The sequence below is a fragment of the Medicago truncatula genome, chromosome 4 (assembly GCF_003473485.1).
Source record: "Medicago truncatula cultivar Jemalong A17 chromosome 4, MtrunA17r5.0-ANR, whole genome shotgun sequence".
In the NCBI taxonomy this organism is placed as follows: domain Eukaryota; kingdom Viridiplantae; phylum Streptophyta; class Magnoliopsida; order Fabales; family Fabaceae; genus Medicago; species Medicago truncatula.
The window spans coordinates 4,239,637-4,259,691 of NC_053045.1; the positions used below are offsets into that span (position 1 = coordinate 4,239,637).

Consider the following 20,055-nt stretch of genomic DNA (forward strand, 5'->3'; position numbering starts at 1 on the left):
GTGTTGAAGAGAGTGTTGAAAATAGAGTGTCCCTAACATCTCTCTTACCTATAATATCCTTAACCACGTACTCTAGCATAAAAAAAGAACGAAGAGACCCAAAGACACAAATCTCTTCTAACCTAACCAAGGTTCTAAGTTTGATTTCAGCCTTTAATATACAACAACGTTAAAACTTTTAGGGAGATTTTACCGCCCATTTGGATCCCACAAGACTCGTAGGATTGGTCTCTGCAATTGCACGCAAACGATACCTGATTTACAATTTTGAATAACATATTTCAATATTTAAAACATCAATAAATGCTGGCATTTTGCATAGATTAATAGAGAAGAATTCTTAGATACTTTGAAGTTTGATTGGATACTGTTACTCTCAAAACATAATTAATTTAAACTTTAATTTTTAAATAAATTAATACAAAAACACAATATTACATTGTATATTTAGATGATCGGTATATAACTCAACCAAACTTCAATCGATCTATAAAAAAATATTTAAATTCATTTTTTCTCTCTGCATTTTTAAAAATGAAATTTGGTCCCATTTTTCAATTTGGGTTTTTGATTTTTCAATCTCACTTTTATTTCTAAATTTTCCTTCTCATCTCATTTTAAAATAAATCTTTTATAACTGATATCATTTATTATACATTTTTTTTTTGAAGGAATATTTAGTGGGATTGCATAAACATGATCACGTTGTTAATTAGAAAAGAGTAATGTTAACTAACATGTCGTGGGATAGAAAATTTATATCGGAAAGTGTCAAAAGTTGAACTTCACTGTTGCAATCCGTTGTCTCAACTCCTTCTTCCTTACCCAGCATCGTTCCAAATTCATTCCAAACTCGCAATAGTCGCAACTCGCAAGGTATGTGTTCTTTTTCTCAGATTCATTTTTTTTTTCTTTCCAGTAAAACTCGATCTCAAGTTTTCTCATTTCTAAAATACTCGCCGTAAAATTGCTCACTCTATGTTTGGTTCCAATTTTTGAAAAGTCAAAATTGATTTTGATGTATTTGATTACTTTCTAGTTCAATTGATGATTTTGCAGAAGTTAGGATTTGTGGTTTACACTAAAATTTAGGGTGAGTTTGTCTTGGTTTTTTAAAAAATAGATTTTGTGTTAAAAAATTTAGAGATTATTTTTTTTAAGGTTTTAAAAAAAAAAATCTGAAGTTCTTTTTGTTTGCCTACTACCCATAAAAATCTATTTTTAGAAAACAATTGAGTTTTGACTTGTGCATGGGTTACCTCCTTGTTTTTGAATTTTTTTTTTTTTTTTTGAGAAAATGAATTTTTTTCCTAATAGCTTTTCATGTTAGGCTTAAAATAGTTTTTTTTCCTAATAGATTTTGAACTCACTTTTTCATGTACTTAACACAAATCACTTTACATCGATAAAATCAATTTTACTTGTAGCCGCAAAACCAAGAAAACACTCAATCACTTCTATTGTAGAAAAATAATTGGTTTTTTTCTTCTTGTCTTCTATTTAGGTTTACTTATCGGAATGTCTGGTTCTGCTTGTGAGATAATGATTCCTCTGTCGCCGAAGAGAATAAAGCTCAGCGAGAGCGAAAATGAAGACAGACTCAGCGACTTACCTGAAAGCATTATTCTTCACATACTCTCGTTTTTAAACACCAACCACGCGGTTCAAACTTGCGTTTTATCCACAAGATATAAGGATCTTTGGAAACGTCTTCCTACTCTTACATTGCATTCTTCAGACTTTGGAGCTTACAAGAAATTCACCAGATTAGTGTCTAAAGTTTTATTTCTTCGCGATTCCTCTATCGCACTACAAGCTCTTGATTTTAAGCGTAGTAACGGTCGCTTTGAGCCTAAACTCGAAAAGATTGTGAATTATGCTCTTTCACACAATGTCAAACGATTAGGACTACATTTCAATGGTGACATTGCTCAAATTCCGTCAACTGTGTTTTCATGTCAGGCTTTAACGCATCTTAAGCTTTCTATTTACAATGGTGGTAGAGATCATGAAACACCGTTTCCAAAATCTCTCAATTTGCCGGCTTTAACGAACTTGCAATTAGGGGATTTTGTATTTGATGTTGACGATAATGATTGTGCCGAGCCATTTTCGATTTTTAACAGGTTGAATAGTTTGCTCATGTGCAATTGTGTTGTAAGGGGTGGAAAAACACTCCGCATATCAAGTGTGACCCTTGTCAATTTAACTATATATCATGACAGATCCATCTATTACGAAATTGATTTATGTACTCCAAGTCTTTGGAAGTTTGTTTTTACCGGTACTCCTTATCTGAGTCTATCTGGGAGCAGTATTTCTTCTCTTAAACATGTAGATATTGATGCAGAAGTAGAGTCAAGTCAAAGGGCACCTCTTGTGTTTCTATTAAGCTGGCTGGTAGTGTTTGCTAATATAAAATCATTGACAGTCACTGCAACTACTCTTCAGGTACCTTACCTTGGCATGTTTTGAAGCTATTTTTTACTTTCTTCCTACGATGCTTTTATTATTTTTCCATTTTAATAAAAAAGAATTGAGAATACATAAGCTTTTTACTAACTAAAGTGGCACACTATGGTTCAGTGGTTGTATCCTTTCAAAAAGGGACTATGGCCGTGGATTCAACTCTGAGGTGTGATGTTTAATAGTTTATGATAGAACATTATGACGTAATTTGATCCATGTAGCCTACTCCACATAGTGGGATAAGGCTTGGTTGTTGTTGGTGCATTAAAGTGGCACAAATGACTACTTTACAACAGTCTCCGAGGAGATTTGAGCTCTCTCACTAGACGTTAAAGATGATTTTTTTTCTTTCTAAATTTTATTAAAAATTAATTTTCTTGCATTAGACTAATTCACTTGCATCCCCCATTGCCTAGGTTCTCTCCTTATATCCTGATGTTTTGAAGATTAGATTACCTTCCTTGCATAACTTGAAGTCATTGAAAGTGAGAATGGAAGAACTTTTGTATGGATTTCGCATGACACTAAGGGATATCAAGTTACAGAACGCCAAATCAAAGAGAGAAGCTGCTAGGATACGAAAAGCATTTAAAGAAGGGTTGGAACCACCTTCACCCGTACCTGATGGAATAGTGGACTTCTTGTGTCAAAATTCACCCTTGGTAGAAGTTGACTACATAAAATGCAGAAGGCGACAAAGATACTTATAATTGGTTTGTTTCTTGTCTCCTTCTATGTTTCTGATTTCCGAGGTCTATTGGGTCATAACTATTTTTAGTAGATAAATTACAAGTCTCTTTGGTAAAGAATTGAACTGGATATATATTCTGGCATGATTGTATCTAGTCTCAACTTAAGTGGATGCTCTATTGCAAGGATTATATTGCTTGTTGATATTATGTGAAAATGTATTTGTGTGCATGTGTGCATTTCTTTTTTACTCATCTGTAGCAACAATTTGAATTACTCTAGCAGATAAACATTAGCTGTTGACATGTAAAAAAAAAGCTTGTGCATGTGGATCACATATATGACCATTTTGAATTAGTATTTAGCTTGCAGGAACATTGTGATAGAAATTGGTACCAAAATACAAATTAATGTTAATATTACAATAGATTTCCAAGAAATTCGAGAGTCTTGGATCTATCCCTTCCCGAATGTTCAAGAAAAGTTTATATACGTTTATTGATATTCACAGAGAAGTTAAAGGACGGAACTTCTGAAATATTTAAGGTGCACAACTGACGTAAGTGTTGCATTGTGCGTAAAAGTTATTTAAAATTTCAGTCATTTAAAAGACGACTCATTATAACATGCCGAAGTAACATAAGCGTTGCACTGTGCACAACTTTTCCCTACCATTAGATCAATTAGACACCAGATCTTTCTCGTGCTCTTTTTGATTCCCTCATATCTTTTCTCCCACGATGCATCTTCTCATGCAATGAACCTGTTTTAGGGTCCAATAAATCCATGTGCCATTGTCATTGGGAGGCAAGGTGGATTTGGTGGAAATGTAGAGTTAGGTATTTCTTGGAAGAATGATTCTTTAGACATTTGCAAGGTGGATGCAGACGTTTGTGTTGATCCCGTAGTGTTGAGATTTTAACCTGGCACAATTGAACGACCATAGAAGTTATGGGGAAGTCTCAATAACTTCCAGAGTTGCAAGAATCTCAACTTAAGAAGATCATCCCTCTGCCATCTCATTCATTAAATTCAATTTCTATTACCAATGTCACCTGTGACATGATATCTAGCCATGGTAGTTTGTCTACCGATTGTGCCTCCTTGAGCTATCCACATTCCACAAGATCAATAACCCCTTTCTGAAGCTTTGCTTCATGGTACTAATCTTGTTTCTCAGATCAGGTGCTGTTGTCTACTCATCTACATCATTAAGATGGTATTCCGGAGTATGTGGATCATCGGCCTATATGTATATCAGTATATAGATGTTATATAGCATCAAACTTACAGCTGGGTGAATGATTTCACATTCAAAGCATGTCAACAATGATAGTATTAAACAGTTTGACCTTAATTCTGGCAAGACTTAAAACTTTGTAAAAGCCTCTTGCAAATAAATCCGATCTCTTGTGACTGGTCAGATTACTTATGTCAATTAGCTTCACCAAACTAACTGTCATGTTCAATTTGTATGCATGCATTAGTATAGCCAATCATAGATCTTAACAAGCTTATTTTGTGTGGCACAAAACAGAGAAGATATGGCAATCTACAATGTTCAGAGTTATGCGCCTGATCTGGATCATCAAGTTTCTTTTGGAATAACCGGAAACTTGACTTTTCCTTTTTAAACTTTTGGGTGAGTCTGTAGCAGTATATGTGGCGCAGCTATTGTTATTGTATTTTAGTTTTTGGCTACTCTTCAATCTGAAGAAAGTATCGATTATGCAGCGTGGTTGAATGATCTGGTCCTTCATATTTTACAGAAGGTCCTGATGTTTTGTCTCCCTGTCCTAGCATTTGCTTCATGTAATGATATGCCAACTGTATTCTATGTTGTGTAACTCTTGTTTCTTTTAGTCCTTCATTCAAAAATATATTCTGCTGTAGTTTTTAAGGTGCTTTATCGTTTAAGCAAGCTCGCATACGAGATATAGTTATGAAATCAGCTGTGCAAGGAAGTTAAGAAATATACTCTTTTACATAAAATTTTAGTTTGGTAAAATTCATCGTTGACAGAAGTTGACTACATAGATTGCAAAAGGCGACCTCATGAAGAGAGATATTTATAATTGGTTTGTTTTTTGTTTCCTTCTATGTTTCTGCTATAAAACTGGTGTAAATCAACTTGTAAGATGAGGATTGTCCTCACTTATAAATACATTCATACAATCTCTTATCCAATATGTGACCTTTTAATACAAGCATTAAAGACTACTTCTGATATGTCTGATGAGGATGGATGAGAGGCAACGGTGGCGGAAAATGTTCCGGTACAGTGAGGATGAGTCTTCACGGTGGAACGAAAGGTGCATGCATGCACGTTAGCACTCCAACACTCAAGTCTAATGGAACTGAAAAAGAGTGGGAAAAGTGAATCATACCTTGAGGGTTGCTGTGAATTCATTAAAAATCACACCAATAAAATACTTGGTGTGTGGAGAAAATTAATCAAGCAACCAAAAAAAAGTGGGTGACAGTTATAAACACAAACAAACGATAGAAAACAGCGAGAGAAAGAGAGAGAACACATGAAAAATTGTTTACCTTGTTCGGTCCAATAGTGACCTAGTATGAGGGAGAGAGCAGCCCTCCGTTCCACTATAATGATGAGTAACTTTACAAAAGAGATATCAAAGTGTTACAAGAATCAGTCTTCAAACTTAATTCTACCCAAAGTCCCAAATCTCTTCCCGTGACCAAGAAACTCAATCCTAATAGTGTTTCTCCAAGGTGAATAAAAACAATCTCAACCCTAGTGTTTGTTGCCAAGAGAAATCACTATGAACCCTAGTTTGTTGTTTGTTTCTGAACCCTATTTTTCTACTCTCTACATCTTTCAACCTTTCATCTGAAACATGGTTTATGTTTATAGTAAAAGCTTCCCTAAAAAATTGGAACAAATTTCATGCTGAAAATATGTTTCTATTTTTCCTGCATCAGCAGAAATTGGGATCCGATTTTCTCACTTCAGACGCCGATTTTTTACAAGACAAAAGTCTCAAAACAACACCCAAAATCGGGCCTCGATTTCTCCAAATCGGTCACCGATTTTGGCAGTTTCAGAAACACCAATTTTGAGTCATACTACAAGGGTGAAGCTAAGTCACCCTTCTATAGGCGTGTGTGGGAATAACCGCCTCCAAGATATGCAGCGTGTGATTAGGGAGTGATTAGAGGACGCGTGTATGGTGATTGATGTATAGAGGTGTACTCTAATGTGGCGCGGTGCACTAACACTAATGTTATTTCAGGCGATGTACCTTAGTTTGATGGACGTTTGGTCCACATGTCAACGTTGGATTTACTTTCTGGCCAATCGAGAACAACTTCATATTTTATTTCACTTGAAGAAATATGAGAGTGATAACTTTGAAGAAATAGAAGCTCCCTATCATCAACTTTACCCTTGCTTATCTTTATAGTGGTTATAATGATTCTACTACATGATCGAAACCAATCATGATCTCTATCTAATCTTTAAGATAAACATTACCCTCATATATATCTAAAAAAAACATATAACTGTTACTCCAAATCTCATATCTCAAAAAGCCTCAAAGTCTGTTGTGGCGAATTTTTTAAATAAAAAGATTTATTGACTGGCTAACAAATTTTGTGTATCATTTCAACAATATTGGTTGAGTAAACCAATCTAGAACAAACGAAAAATATGGGAGACCACACGTTTTTTTTTCCTCCCTACTTTTAGCAATATACATTGACATTATCATCTAAACATGTATTATATATACTTACAATAGTTCACAAATAAAGACGGTGAAGGAGGAAAATAAATACAACTAACAACAACAAAGCAAAGAGTTTACATTAAAGAAACTAAAATGGCAAACAAAATTGTTGCATTGTTGTTGTTAGTGTGCCTTGTAGGTGTTCAAAGTGTGAACTTTGAAGATTGCATGATTTATTGCAACCGTACTATGCTATTATTTCCCAAATCATTTGCAGAATCGATGTGCAAATTGCGCTGTGAAACAATCGGGTGGTCAGATGGGTGGGATTGTAAGTTTCACGTTATCATTTTGTTATGCTCCATTTCTTAGAAAATTGAATTTAGTGAAGAGGCTTTTTTTAAGAAATGAAAATAGAAGTAGAAGATTAGAAGCTGAAGACGATGACTCTAAACTTTTATGTCTAAAATTTAGATTTAGTCTTTAGATCTTAACACCTTTTTAATCAAGTGCTTTGATGTTTATTATGCTAGCTGCTACTTTAATGGACGTAGAAGGCGGCTCAAGGAAGAATGATCCACTTGAATCACCGACAGGTGCTCCGGTCCCAAGACCCACAATTAATTGAGAAAGGTACGATTAAAGGGATTGAAGAATGAGATATTTGTAAGATGAGAATAATGGATTCAAGAAAAACACAAGGATTTCTCATCAATTACTTTGTATCAATATCAACTCATGTATTCATCCCCTTCCCCTTCCCCGTCCTTGTAATTTGTTACCATAACATAATATATTACATTATTATTATTTGTTTTGATTCTCTTCTTATTCATCTTCTCCTTTATACTGTCATTATTTTTAAAACTAAGAAATCAAATCCGTTAAAAAAGTATTCAAATATAAACAATGATACCTTAATTTTAATAAAGAACTATTATGAGGATGTGAATACAATCATTATCATCACACAAAGAATACTCAGTGAGCTGAGTATCACACCAATACTTCTGCAATCTCCTTCTGGTACGCTTCCTCAAACATTGGAAAAACTATCAAACTGCAGAACAAAAAACTAATATATTTTAATGGACTGCTTATAGTTTTGTTTTAAAGCACTTAATATGTGTGGATTATAATTTTAAGCATAAGAAGTAATGTTGATAACTCGAATGTTAATCGTGGTTACTTACATCAGACTACATTGTGCCTAAATCAACTTCTTCATCTTCATCTTCGTCTTCATCTTCAGCTGCAGTAAGGAAATACATAGGATGATGCTAAGCAGCACAGTCCTCTTCCATTTGTTAATACGATCAAACAATTCCATTTGCTCAACGAAATTGTCATATATTGTGTGACTTATAGGGCTGATGCCAAACCCCTTTAGCTTCACCTCTGTTCTTTCTCTAAATTTATTACCTATTGTCCTTGCTGTAACCTTGATTTTAACCTGTGTCTGACTTTTGGCTATGCTGGTTAGGTAGTGAGAACATGGTTGGTCGTATATCATGCACACATGATCTAATTCAGTATAGCAACATGTCCTATACATGTAGATATCGACACCATCTTTTTCACCGTCACCCTCACCATCAAATGTAGAGATGTTAAATTCCATAATGTCGCAATATTTGGAGTCCTCGGCAAGGATGAAGCAGAAAACAAAGCCCAACAAAGGGGAGAGATGAGGTGGTGAGAGATCAACAATCATATCATTCTTTGTTGTCTTGTACTCCAACCACTCTGGAACACTACTTCCAGGATATACATACACTGCTTGATAAGAATCAAGGATATCTTTGTAATCAACATAGCTTTCAACTTTATCATGTTCCAGTGTCGATAAATGTTGATATGCAAACTCCATCAAATTGATTTGAAGATTCAACCCAATATTTATGAGAGAACGTTCATCCAATTTGAAGCAATTCCAGAACTCAATCCTTTTCTTGTTTTCCTTTAATTGTTCAGCAACTGTTGAAGGGAAAAATACAGACTTCAGTGACACACAGTCAACAAGTAGAGTTTCAAGTGATGATGGAAGCTCAGGTAGAGCCAGAAGCTCCGAGCAATCGCTTATGTCTAATTTTCTTAGTCTTGTAAGATCCTTGATGCTTGAAGGTATGCTCTCAATTTGAGTACCTCTTAAAACCAGGGTTTCTAGCTTGCTTTGACATCCAAAAGATGATGGCAGTGCATTGATGGGACATCTTGATAGATCTAGTTCTACTATATTCTCTAGCTTGTCAAGAGAGAAAATAGATGGATGGACGCTTGTCAACATATAACAACGTTGGATATTCAATACCTTAAGATTTATGGCTTTTGAAAAGTCTGGTAACTCCTTCAGGTCTTCTGAAAAAGAGAGTGTAACTTCTTTTAAATTAATTAGATCCTGCTACCAACAAAAAAAGATGGTGAGTACAAAAATAGGCGAACGTAATTAATTTATAATTCCTTGAATTTTGATAAATTTAATCTGATAGACACATATTCAATTACCTGTACTCCACACCAAAGCTTTTCTACTAGGCTATACGACAAGTCCAATATAACAAGTTTCTCTGCAGAAAACTTCTTTGGCAATGACTCTAGAGGGTAATGTACCCAATGAAGATATCTTAGATCAGTTGGAAAAGGTTGAAGCCCTTGAGGAAGAAGATCCAAACAATCATGATTGTACCCACCATAAAAATCCAAAAATTTCAGGTTCGTCATCTTAGCAAATACATCAGGGCTTAACTTCAGCTTCCTAATTGCTGACAAGTTTAGACATATGCTTCTAATAGCATCAGTACCCTGTCATGAATGGAAAAGAAAATTCTAAATCATTGAAAGACACATTTTAAACCAAAATAACAAATGTTATGTAAAGATGCTATATTTTATACCTTGTCATTTTTTAAGACATCGCAAATTTCATCATGATCCCATAATCGACTGCGTTTGTTTGGGTATTCACTAGATTCTTGGCGAACAACCTCCCGACCCATTTCTTGAAGAATGTCATGCATAGATATAACATTATCTTCAGAAATAGTTATGAGAGCTTTATCTTTCAACCTTTCTATCCCAACAGCCACTGAATTATCACCTTCACAATCTTTCAATAAAAGTTTCATGTAATCCACTTTCAAACTCAACCCATTGAAGAAACATGCAATATCTAAAAAATACTTTTTCTCTAAACGATCAAGATCATCGTAACTGAGTTTCACTACATCATGAACTTTTTTAACTGGCAGTCTTTTAAGTTTGTCTAGCTGACTTTCCCATACTTCTTTGTTTTTTCCACGAAGCATATGAGCCAAAACTTTAAGAACTAATGGATTTCCTTTGGCATAATTGACCACCCTCTTTGATATTTCATCAAACTCAGTTTCAAGATGACTTTGTTTAAAGGCATTCAAATTGAAAAGTGCAAGTGCATCACTAGAATCCAATACCCCAACCTCATATCGATCATCATCGTCAACTTCATTATCAAAAAGTACTTGCTTATCTCTGGCTGTTAGAATTATTCTACTATCTGATTGAAACCAGTCAAGAGTTTCGAATAACATCTCTAGCTGATCTTCGTCCTTAACATCATCAAGAATGATAAGAACCTTCATGCGTCCAATTCGTCTCTCAATATCACTGGACAACCTATTTGGTGTATCAATTTTCACATCTTCGGCCAATATTTTAGTAAAAAGGGTTTCTTTTAAAGATTCTATTCCATGTAATTTTAACTTTTCACTCACCTTTGCCAAAAAACAACAACCATCATATTCAGAGCGATTTTGGTTAAAAATTTCTTCTGCAATAGTTGTCTTGCCAATGCCAGGCATACCCCAAATTCCAATCACACGGACCTTTTGTGACTCTTTCTTTAACAATGAATTTAAATGTGCAATTGATTTGTCAATTCCAATAAGTCCTTTTGAGTTAACTGGGTGCTTACTCAACATCTTCAACCTCATCAACACAACATTGGTGATTTCTTCAAGCAGCTCAGCATCATTCCTAAATCGAAGAAAGAAAAATGAGTGGCACTACTAACACTTTATTTGGTTTAAATTTTTTATTGAGAGGTTCAAAACCCATGATGGAACATTATTTTTCTTTTTCTTTTCCCCTTTCCCTTCCTGCTTAGTTGGCTAAAGGGTTTAAATGTGTGATGTGACCTATATGTTTCGGCTATAGAATCCGCCAACAAATTATTATTAATATTATATACTACATTGGTCTAAATTAAAACAACAATAATCACAACTAAACTATTTTTGTTTTGGCGAACCCGTGTATCTCCAATCGAGAATTAGAGACCAATCCTTCGAGATATTCAGATTCATATTAATCCCGGCTCAGAAAAGTTGTAGTGTTAACTAGTGTATAAAGAATTTTTCAACAAAAAAAAAAACTAAACTAGTGTATAAAGAATTAAACTATATTCCCTCGAAAAAAAAAAAAAGTAAAACTATAACTATAACTAATGAGCATGCAGTTGGCAAAACAGAGAAAATAAAGGCTATTTCTCTTTGCAATTCAAGCAATGAGTTTATTCTGGCATGAGTACCCCTCTCTCTCTCTCTCTCTCTCTCTCTATATATATATATATATATATATATATATTAGGAAAATAAAGAAAATTTATGGGAGTGAAGAAACGAACTAACCGAAACTCTGATAACCTAATTCCTGCAACATCAGTAGATTTCTTCAAAGCGAGTTTCCAATCCTCCACCTTGGAAAAATTATCCTTTTTTTCAAGCTCATCAAGTACAATTTTAGAACGCACCCCATAGAAAACAGGTATTATAATCTGTCCACGATCCTTTTTGCACTCGATTATTTTCACAAGTTCATCTAAACACCAATGTGAAGAAGAATAATTTTTTGAGAATATGACCAATGAAATTAACGAGCCTTCAATTGCTTCAACAAGTGAATGTTTGATTTCATCTCCCCTCTTAATTATGTTGTCTACAAAGACATTTATTTTCTTTTGACGAAAAGCCTTAACCAAATGGCCAAGAAAGCCGTCTCGGATGTCCTTGCCCCTAAAGCTCACAAAAACATCATATTTTGATTGGGGAGCGTTGGTTGACATTGACTTTTCTCCTACACCCTTCAACTTATTAACAAAAAAATGTATCAAAATCTTCATAAAAAGTTAGATGTCAGTGATATAACATAAACAAAATATAACTACATTTAAAAATATTACTGAATTAACAAAAGGTATAATGTTATTCTTATGGCTAGATAATAAATTACATTTAAGCTTATGTCATAAAAATAAAAACTTATAGGTCTTAAAATACAGAGGTTGGGTAACTCAAGAACTTTGAAGGAAAATGAGGAGTTAAAGGTTCAAGTTTCGAGTCCTGACAAGGGAAAAAAAAATACTAATATTTGCAATTCAGAAGGAAAACACAGAAAACATTTAAAAACTTTTTGTAGTTTAATTTTGTAGTGTAACATTATTTGCAATTCAGAAGGAAAACACCGAAAACATTTAAAAACTTTTGTAGTATAACATTATAAAAGTATTATAATTTATTTTTCAAAATATTTTAAAAAATGTTACTTTACTTTTTTGTAACATGGAAATGATGTTATTTAAAAAATAAATATTATTGTTTTGGTACTTTGGTGTTTTTTTTTTTAGTTGTTTCCATGTTATGATCTAGCTTTTGTAACATTCTACTCATCTTTTTGAAATAATATTCAGAATAATTTATCTGGTATTTGTGTTTGCTATTGTTGATTTGCTTTGCGCAATCAGTGGCATAATCTCCATTCTTTTTCTACTGTGAGGGGAACGGTTGTGCTGACAAATTGGCTATGCTTGGGCATGGTGTCACGATTATTTTTTGGTGGAATGATTTACCCGCTTTTGTTAGAGACCGGGTTTTGTTAGAGACCATGGTTGGGCTCTATTTCCCATAGGATGGAGGTGGTCTTGGGGTGCCAACCTAGTTGGGATGTGAAGCCTCCTCCTGATGTTTTCCAATGCTTTTGATTCAGCAAAAAGAAAAAGTATATTATGTGATCTATATTTCTCTATTTGTGGGTTTATTACAGAAAATAATTATGGTCAAATGTTACCTTTTTGAGGTTCTGATGGTTCTTCATGAATTGGTTAATGTATCTGTATCTTGTTTCTTGTGTGGAAACATATTGTTTTTTGCTTTTGCTGGTAGGAAGTTTTCTAGTTTCATCTGATTGCATTTACAATGAACTTTTTTGAGTTTAGTATTTCTTGTACTCAACTTGTTAATATCTTTTGCTAATAATTTTTTTTTTGATTGTTTTGGTTCCATTCATGAATAACATAGATAGAATTCAGGAAAACAAACATATTGAACACTTTTTTAGGAAGAAAAAAAAAACATAGAATATAGGTTCTATCAAGTCAGTTTCATATAATAAAATAAATAGAATATTGGGAAAAAAATAGAAGACAATGCATTGATAGCAGATAAATGGTTGCGCCAAACACAAATATTTAATCAGCACTCACCTTTGTGACAATATTATTGACGCTTTCTTTCTTCTTAACTCCTGCAATAGTCCATGTGCTTAACTGGTGCTTTGAAATTCTCTGATGAAACATGAAATCCAAAAACAACATTAAAAATAATTGAACAATAAAATTAATGAAGTAGATGTCAGATCATCAAATTATAAAGTTAGCAGGTTTGAAGAAACATATGCTCCTTTGATTTCATGTTAGCACTTGATCTTATAGAAATGAACATTTTCTAAGATCAATGAATAAGTAGCAGCACATTTCTCACATACATGATTTATGCCAGAGTCCCATAATGGCCGCATTTCAAATTTAGATTTTCTAGCAACAATTCCAGCTGGAAATGCCTTACTTCCAGAATCCCTGTATTGTGTCTGAGGAAATGCAAATCAATAGAAACAGAATCAGATGCAATTCTAAGTGTTAAGACTCATAAAAGTTTATTAGTCATAATCCCTTTGAGCTAAAAGTTTGAGGATTTTTTTCTAGTCCCAATGCTTTACTATGAACTCCAACCCAACAACATATACCCCAACAGTATCTAAATATGATTTATGTGAATAAACGGCAATTTTGGTTTCTAAATGTGTAAGACGGTGTTGTCAAAATAGTCTTAATTATATTAATTTGGTCTATTTTTCTAATTTTGATTCGTTCATAGACTATAATGTATATTTATTTCGATTTCTGCAAAGTAAAGCTTTAGAACTATTATACAATGATTTCCTGCATAAAAGTGTGCAAGACAGAGAATATAAAGTTCACAAAAAAGTTTTGGTCTTTCTTCAAAGCTCATACAAATTACAATATCTAACAAATTAGAACTGAAAACAAAAAGGCTTAATGTGGTCCCTTAAATTATTTGTTGGTTACATTTTAGTCTTTAACGTTACAATTTAGTCTTTTAAGTCATCTTCCGTCAACCAAATAAATTCCCACCGTCAAAACCGTTAAGCCAATGTCTAAGGTGGATACACATTGCAAGTTGTCACATCACGGTTCGCACGTGCCTATTTAACGTTTTGGCAAAAGACTGACGGTGAGGATTTATTTGGCTAATAGATATTAACTTAAGGGACCAAATTGTAACGTTAATAACTTATGGGACCAAAATGTAACCAACAATTAACTTAAGGGACCAAATCAATAATTAAGCCAAACAAAAATTACATAATTTGTCTTATTTTAAGAATGTGATTCATAATATGTCTTAATTATATTTATTTGTAGTTAATAACATCTGACCCCATTTAGTTGGATAACGCCTGGTAGTTATTGTTGTAAATTAATAACAAGTGTACATTGATAAATCTTAAAGTTTTAGCATTAATTTGTAACGGAAATTCAAAATCAATAAGCAGAGATTACAGCATATATTATTGATGAAGCTCCGGAAGACAAATGCGCCATTGAATTGGAACAACTTCACTCTGAACAATCTTTCTTCGTCTGTAGAACCTTGAATATATCAATAAGGGAAACACAAGGTTATTATGTTAAGAGAAAAGAAATGAAAATATTGAAGCTAGAACATTACATAAGGAGAGGAAAGAGAATGATATGATCATATATATTATATTATATTATATTATATAAGCAAGAAATTACTGACCTTAAATGCTTTGGCTGCTGCAATAGATCTGTTTCAACTTTATATCATATATATGGAAGAAGCAATGTCATGTTATTGACCTTACAGTCTTAAGTGTGAACTCATATGATATACTAGTACACATATTCACACTGAAGTTGAACAAGACTGAGAAACGTTTACCTGTCAAAGCCAAACAGTATGCATGTTGGAATTATCTGTATAGTAAGTATGAACCATGTGACTTGCACTTTCCTTTTTAAATTTAAATATTCATAACATCTTTTTTCATTAATGGTGGCTGAAATAATTTGACTCTTAATTTCCGAATTTATTAATTATCTATATTTAACTCTCTTAATTTATCTCCTCTATCTCAACTGTTGTGAATTCGAACAAAAATCACACCAATAAACTTAGATGTGTTGAACAAAAGAAGTAATAATCAACGAGCAAGTAACCTCAAGAAACAACAACAACAACAACAACAAACAAAGCTTAGATCTAAGTGTGAAGCAACACTACAAGCATATTTAAAGCATCAAATATTAAAGCATCAAATATAAGAAAGAAGAGAGAAAACTACACACCAATATTGTTTATCCAGTTTAGTCCAAAATGACCTATAATATGGTTATTTCCGGAGCGAAAGAGAAAAGAAACTATATGGTTGATTGAAGCTAGAACTTTATATATACTCTCTACAAGAAATTAAAATTAAATGGTCATAGTCATATAAGGAGAGGAAAGAGGATGATATGATCATATGGGAAATGCTTAAGTGCACGATACGATAATATTTTTCGTGCCAAATGCAAGACAATGTCAAACTGCTTTTCTTTTAATTTTTATGTACCTTAAAATGATTCATTTAGTGTGTAAGTAATTGATTTGTTTATGAGGAATCACATTAAGGCTCATTTTTTTGCCACTTCACCAAACCACTAAAGTATGGCCTTCATGTTGTCTCATCTCTGTTTTGTCTTATTAACTATAGAACTTTAGCAATCGGTGCAGGATAAGTTCCAACATTGAATAGTTGTTGTTGTTAAAGTGTTATGTGAGTTGAATCTTGCCATGTGAAGTGTTATATCTGTTATTGCCCAGCAAACTGCGTGCTGTTCCATCTGTCGTGTGTATTTGTGTCTAAGGTTTGTCGTGCTATATAGCATGAATCTGATCATATATATCATACCATATAAGCAAGTGTTGGAACATATGCGGAAATTGAGTAATTGACTAAACACAAATTCCCACAATGGGTAGAACTAGTGTGGTGTGAATTGAAAAAGGTGGAAGTCCCACATCGGATGGATCACACATTAGTAGTGTTTATATAGTGGGGGTGTACCTCTAATTAATGGGGGTACATAATTATGTGAACGAAGTAAGCACTAGAGGAAAAATATATCTTATTTATAAATCTTATTTATAAAAGGTCTTAAGTTGTCTTAAACAGCTTTTTGGAGCCAAAATTTGAGGTTAATTCTATCATTTTAATATTGACATCTCATTATTATTATTATTTAATACTACCTCCGGTCCTATTTATAAGAGAAATTTCGGTCAACAAAAGTGAATGTATTTGGACTGAATTTTTAACTAGATACATCAACTTTTGTTGACCCAAAATTCTCTTATAAATAAGACCGGAGGGAGTATATATTTAAGCAATTGAATAAACTTTTGCTAAATTTAATATTGACAACTCATTATTATTATTTAACATATATTTAAGCAATTGAACAAACATTTGCTAAATTTGTGTCATAAACTACTAAATACGTTTTTTTTTTCTTCGATAATCTTAGTTTGTTTGTTTTTTTTTCGTTTCATAATTTTTTTTTTATGGACATCATAGTTTGTTTTCTATTTTTTTCGTAGCGCTATTTTCTCTATTTATTTAGCAATATAAACACCGATCCCCATATGTTTTTTGTTTTGTTTTTGTTAACTATGTTTTTCTAAACAAACTTTTGCTAAAAAAAAAAATTTGTTAAGTATGATTTTCTTATATTTTACGATAGAATGGAAACTGGCAATGCATCTTTGACCCAAGGGGTCACTCAGATGGCAACACAATCTTCACTTTCTTTGTCTAATGATCTACTCGAAATAAAAAATATGACAATTTCAGATATTACACAAGCTAAACAGGTCTACAACTTTATGCTAATTTTCTTTGACTTAACTATTATACTATGTTGTTAAATAATTCTTAATCCATATCTTTGTGTTTTAATTTTCTAATTATCTTATTTATAAAGGTCTTAAACAGCTTTTTGGAGCCAAAATTTGAGGTTAATTCTGTCATTTTAATATTGACATCTCATTATTATTATTATTATTATTATTTAATATATATTTAAGCAATTGAATAAACTTTTGCTAAATTTAATATTGACAACTCATTATTATTATTTAACATATATTTAAGCAATTGAACAAACATTTGCTAAATTTGTGTCATAAACTACTAAATACGTTATTTTTTCTTCCATAATCTTAGTTTGTTTTTTTTTTTTTCGTTTCATAATTTTTTTTTTTATGGACATCATAGTTTGTTTTCTATTTTTTTCGTAGCGCTATTTTCTCTATTTATTTGGCAATATAAACACCGATCCCCATATGTTTTTTGTTTTGTTTTTGTTAACTATGTTTTTCTAAACAAACTTTTGCTAAAAAATTTTTTGTTAAGTATGATTTTCTTATATTTTACGATAGAATGGAAACTGGCAATGCATCTTTGACCCAAGGGGTCACTCAGATGACAACACAATCTTCACTTTCTTTGTCTAATGATCTACTCGAAACAAAAAATATGACAATTTCAGATATTACACAAGCTAAACAGGTCTACAACTTTATGCTAATTTTCTTTGACTTAACTATTATACTATGTTGTTAAATAATTCTTAATCCATATCTTTGTGTTTTAATTTTCTAATTATTATTCTTTAAATAAATTTAATAACTATGTAGGTGGGTGCATGATTTTAATTGTTTACTAATCCAAATCAAAAACAGGGAAAGACCGGAAATGATTATCCAACTGAGTTTGACACCTTACGTGATAAGGAAATGCTTTTCAAACTAGAGATCAATCAAAAAAAATGTTGAACAGAGGTTTTATGCCTATGCAGTCAAAAAGATGTCCGATGACAATGAAATCATTGATGAGTTTAAGAAAAAGTATTATATTGAGTGTCATGATGCTCCTCCGAATGGTGAGGAAGATGATGTTGATATCATAGGTCCTATTACTCCCCAAACTGATGATAACATTAAGGTAGTTAAATATTCTTTATATCTACTTTAAAAGTACTCATAAAACTTATTAAATTAACTATTGCTATGAATGTTTATTATTCATGTAGCTTCTTGGTGATGAAGCTAATTCTATTCCTAAAGATACTCATCCATCCAAGTCTTTGAGAAAGAGAAACGCCGACTCAGATGCAACATATATTGACGTTGATTGTCAAACTCGGTCGTCCACCACTAAATTGCAAAAAGTTGTCAAAATTAAGCAAGAACCTAAAGATTGATATTTTAGCTCTTCTTAGTCTACACTACTTAGATTTATTTTGTGTCGTTTTTCTCTTTTACTCAATAAGTACCTTCTTAATTGTTATTTGTTTTGGAATTTATCTGCTTCACATTTGCTAATTTGGTTGTTATAACATTTGGTACTTTGGTGCATATGTCATACATCTAAAAATAACATGTTTACATTCTTTTTTGTCCACATCAATGTCACTCTATCTATATAAAAAAAAAAAATTTATCTCTATCGAATGATGTGGTGGTAACCAAAAATCACCTGCGTTGGTGACCAAAATAAATAACCTTACTTTTTTTTATTGTGTTTCGTAGCATCATCAATATCCTCTCTTCATATGGTGGCAAAAACTATATGCATGCCTATTCTTAAATGATAACTCATATTTTGCTATAAACACAAATAAATTTTATGTGAAAAACCAACTTTAGAAAAATGTTAAACCAACCAAGTTATTAAAACTACTAGCAAGTCCTTCTTTTTTAACTTGAAAAGTGATTTTTTTTACTTCTTAAAAAGGCTATAATAAATAGACTCATAAACTACTAGGTAACTTTTTTTTTTCTTCTTTTTTCTCATCATAATAATCTTAGTTTGTTTTCCATTAATTAATTGTTTGGATACAACTATATAAAATGAATTATCTTATTTATAATTGCTTCAATATTTTGATTCTTATTTTGGGGAAAAAATTTAGATTCTATTTTTTGTTACAAATTGTAACAATTGGATGCACACTTTTAAAAGTGATTTTTAAATTGTAACAATTGGATGCACACTTTTAAAAGTGATTTTTTTTACTTCTTAAAAAGTCTATAACAAATAGACTCATCAAAATAGAATCTAACCCTTTTTTTTTTTTCTTTTTTTTTTCTCTTCATAATAATCTTAGTTTGATTTCCACTAACTTTCCTATTTTGTTGACCTACCCTCATCTATTGTTTTTTTTTGTTAAGTAACTTTTCCTAGATATGTGGCACTTTATGCCAAACTAATCCACTATCTCTCTCTCTATATAAGTGGTCGTCTTGGGTGGTGATTTCAGGAAAATTCTTCCGGTCATTCCAAGAGCACCAAGACATGATGTTGTTGATGCTAGCATTAATTCATCACGCCTTTGGAAACATTGTCGAGTCTTAAAATTGACCAAAAACATGAGGCTTCAAATTGGATCTTCATGTTCTGATGTCAATGAACTCAAAGAGTTCTCTGACTGGATTTTAAATATTGGAGATGGAAATATTGAAGACAACAATGATGGGGAAGCTGAAATTGAAATACAAGATGACATGTTGATAAAGAACTCAGGTGACCCAATTTCTTCAATTGTTAATAGCACATATCCATCACTTTTGGAGAATATGAGTGATATTTCATTTTTTTCAAGATAGGGCAATTTTAGCACCTACCAATGATAATTCACTGAATAATTACATTTTTTAGATGATTCATTGTGAGAAAAAAACATACTTAAGTGTTGATAGTCCGTCTACACATGATGAAAATATTAATGGTCCTGATCAGA

The 20,055-nt window shown here is 32.4% G+C and overlaps 3 protein-coding genes across 6 annotated transcripts; 2 read left to right on the plus strand and 1 right to left on the minus strand.

The window, feature by feature from the left end:
* The first annotated feature begins 687 nt into the window (after window positions 1–687).
* Window positions 688–7,550, plus strand: LOC11411546 (F-box/FBD/LRR-repeat protein At5g18770). Of its 3 annotated transcripts, none has more exons than XM_024782551.2 (4): window positions 688–876; window positions 1,505–2,451; window positions 2,886–3,182; window positions 7,388–7,550. In XM_024782551.2, exons 2-3 carry the CDS (start codon window positions 1,519–1,521, stop codon window positions 3,177–3,179), a joined length of 1,227 nt encoding a protein of 408 aa, XP_024638319.1. In that variant the 5' UTR covers window positions 688–876; window positions 1,505–1,518; the 3' UTR covers window positions 3,180–3,182; window positions 7,388–7,550. The 3 variants fall into 3 exon arrangements, with proteins under 3 accessions (XP_024638319.1, XP_013454810.1, XP_039689360.1); XM_013599356.3 differs by lacking the exon at window positions 7,388–7,550 and adding an exon at window positions 4,697–5,076; XM_039833426.1 differs by lacking the exon at window positions 7,388–7,550 and having other exon boundaries at window positions 2,886–3,409.
* Window positions 7,551–7,577: 27 nt separating this feature from the next.
* LOC11414227 (disease resistance-like protein DSC1) lies at window positions 7,578–15,111 on the minus strand. 2 transcript variants are annotated; one of them, XM_024782550.2, is made up of 9 exons: window positions 14,990–15,111; window positions 14,746–14,835; window positions 13,650–13,751; window positions 13,369–13,449; window positions 11,519–11,970; window positions 9,749–10,865; window positions 9,360–9,656; window positions 8,048–9,252; window positions 7,578–7,914 (listed from the first exon to the last, which is right to left on the minus strand). In XM_024782550.2, the coding sequence occupies exons 2-8, from the start codon at window positions 14,785–14,787 to the stop codon at window positions 8,065–8,067; spliced, it is 3,279 nt and encodes a 1,092-aa protein (XP_024638318.1). In that variant the 5' UTR covers window positions 14,788–14,835; window positions 14,990–15,111; the 3' UTR covers window positions 7,578–7,914; window positions 8,048–8,064. The 2 variants fall into 2 exon arrangements, with proteins under 2 accessions (XP_024638318.1, XP_003604540.2); XM_003604492.4 differs by having other exon boundaries at window positions 11,519–11,976.
* A 2,987-nt stretch (window positions 15,112–18,098) lies between these two features.
* On the plus strand, window positions 18,099–18,516 carry LOC120580272 (uncharacterized). The gene is made up of 2 exons (XM_039833872.1): window positions 18,099–18,257; window positions 18,346–18,516. Exons 1-2 carry the CDS (start codon window positions 18,120–18,122, stop codon window positions 18,514–18,516), a joined length of 309 nt encoding a protein of 102 aa, XP_039689806.1. The 5' UTR covers window positions 18,099–18,119.
* Window positions 18,517–20,055: the final 1,539 nt, after the last annotated feature.